Below are 650 nucleotides of genomic sequence, written 5' to 3' on the forward strand. Positions count from 1 at the left end.
TTTAAGTAATGCATATTCTTTCATCTTGTCCTACTAGATTAGTGGTGATTTCATTAAGCAGATGCTTATATTGTGCTAATAATGTTTGCTGTATGGTTTCAGCCTCCAGGGGTGATATTGTGATGACGCAGTCTCCAGCCTTCGTCTCTGTGACTCCAGGGGAGAAAGTCATCATCACCTGCCAGGCCAGTGAGGGCATTAGCAATTACTTACACTGGTACCAGCAGAAACCAGATCAAGCCCCAAAGCTCCTCATCCAGTATGCTTCCCAGCCCATCTCAGGGGTCCCCTCAAGATTCAGTAGCAGTGGATCTGGGACAGATTTCACCTTTACCATCAGTAGCCTGGAAGTTGAAGATGCTGCAACATATTACTGTCAGCAGGGCAATAAGCACCCTCACACCATGCTACAACCCAAAACAAAAACTAGCTCAGCCTGGCTGAACAGAGAAACTGAGCAATACCCTGTTTTTATGATCTCTGCAGGTGCAGTTGGGGAAATAATCTACCAAATACCATCACGTATGGCCCATTCAGCAGAGCTGACACCCAGTCTGAGTCAGTGCCTCATACTTTCATCTTTAGCCACAGTCACTTTCAAACTAGGAGAAGAGTTGTTGAAGATTACTTCTTCTGTTTCTTTCCATAGG

General features: G+C 45.2%; 1 gene segment (V, D, J or C); it reads left to right on the forward strand.

The window, feature by feature from the left end:
• The window catches only part of LOC111524946, a gene marked incomplete at its 3' end in the record, with an annotated part of 742 nt that extends 256 nt beyond the window's left edge, over window positions 1-486 (forward strand). The window contains 1 exon segment of the V gene segment in view: window positions 103-486. Coding sequence covers window positions 103-486 — 384 coding nt within the window.
• Window positions 487-650: the final 164 nt, after the last annotated feature.

The sequence above is a fragment of the Piliocolobus tephrosceles genome, unplaced genomic scaffold (genome assembly GCF_002776525.5).
Source record: "Piliocolobus tephrosceles isolate RC106 unplaced genomic scaffold, ASM277652v3 unscaffolded_24980, whole genome shotgun sequence".
Classification (NCBI taxonomy): Eukaryota; Metazoa; Chordata; class Mammalia; order Primates; family Cercopithecidae; genus Piliocolobus; species Piliocolobus tephrosceles.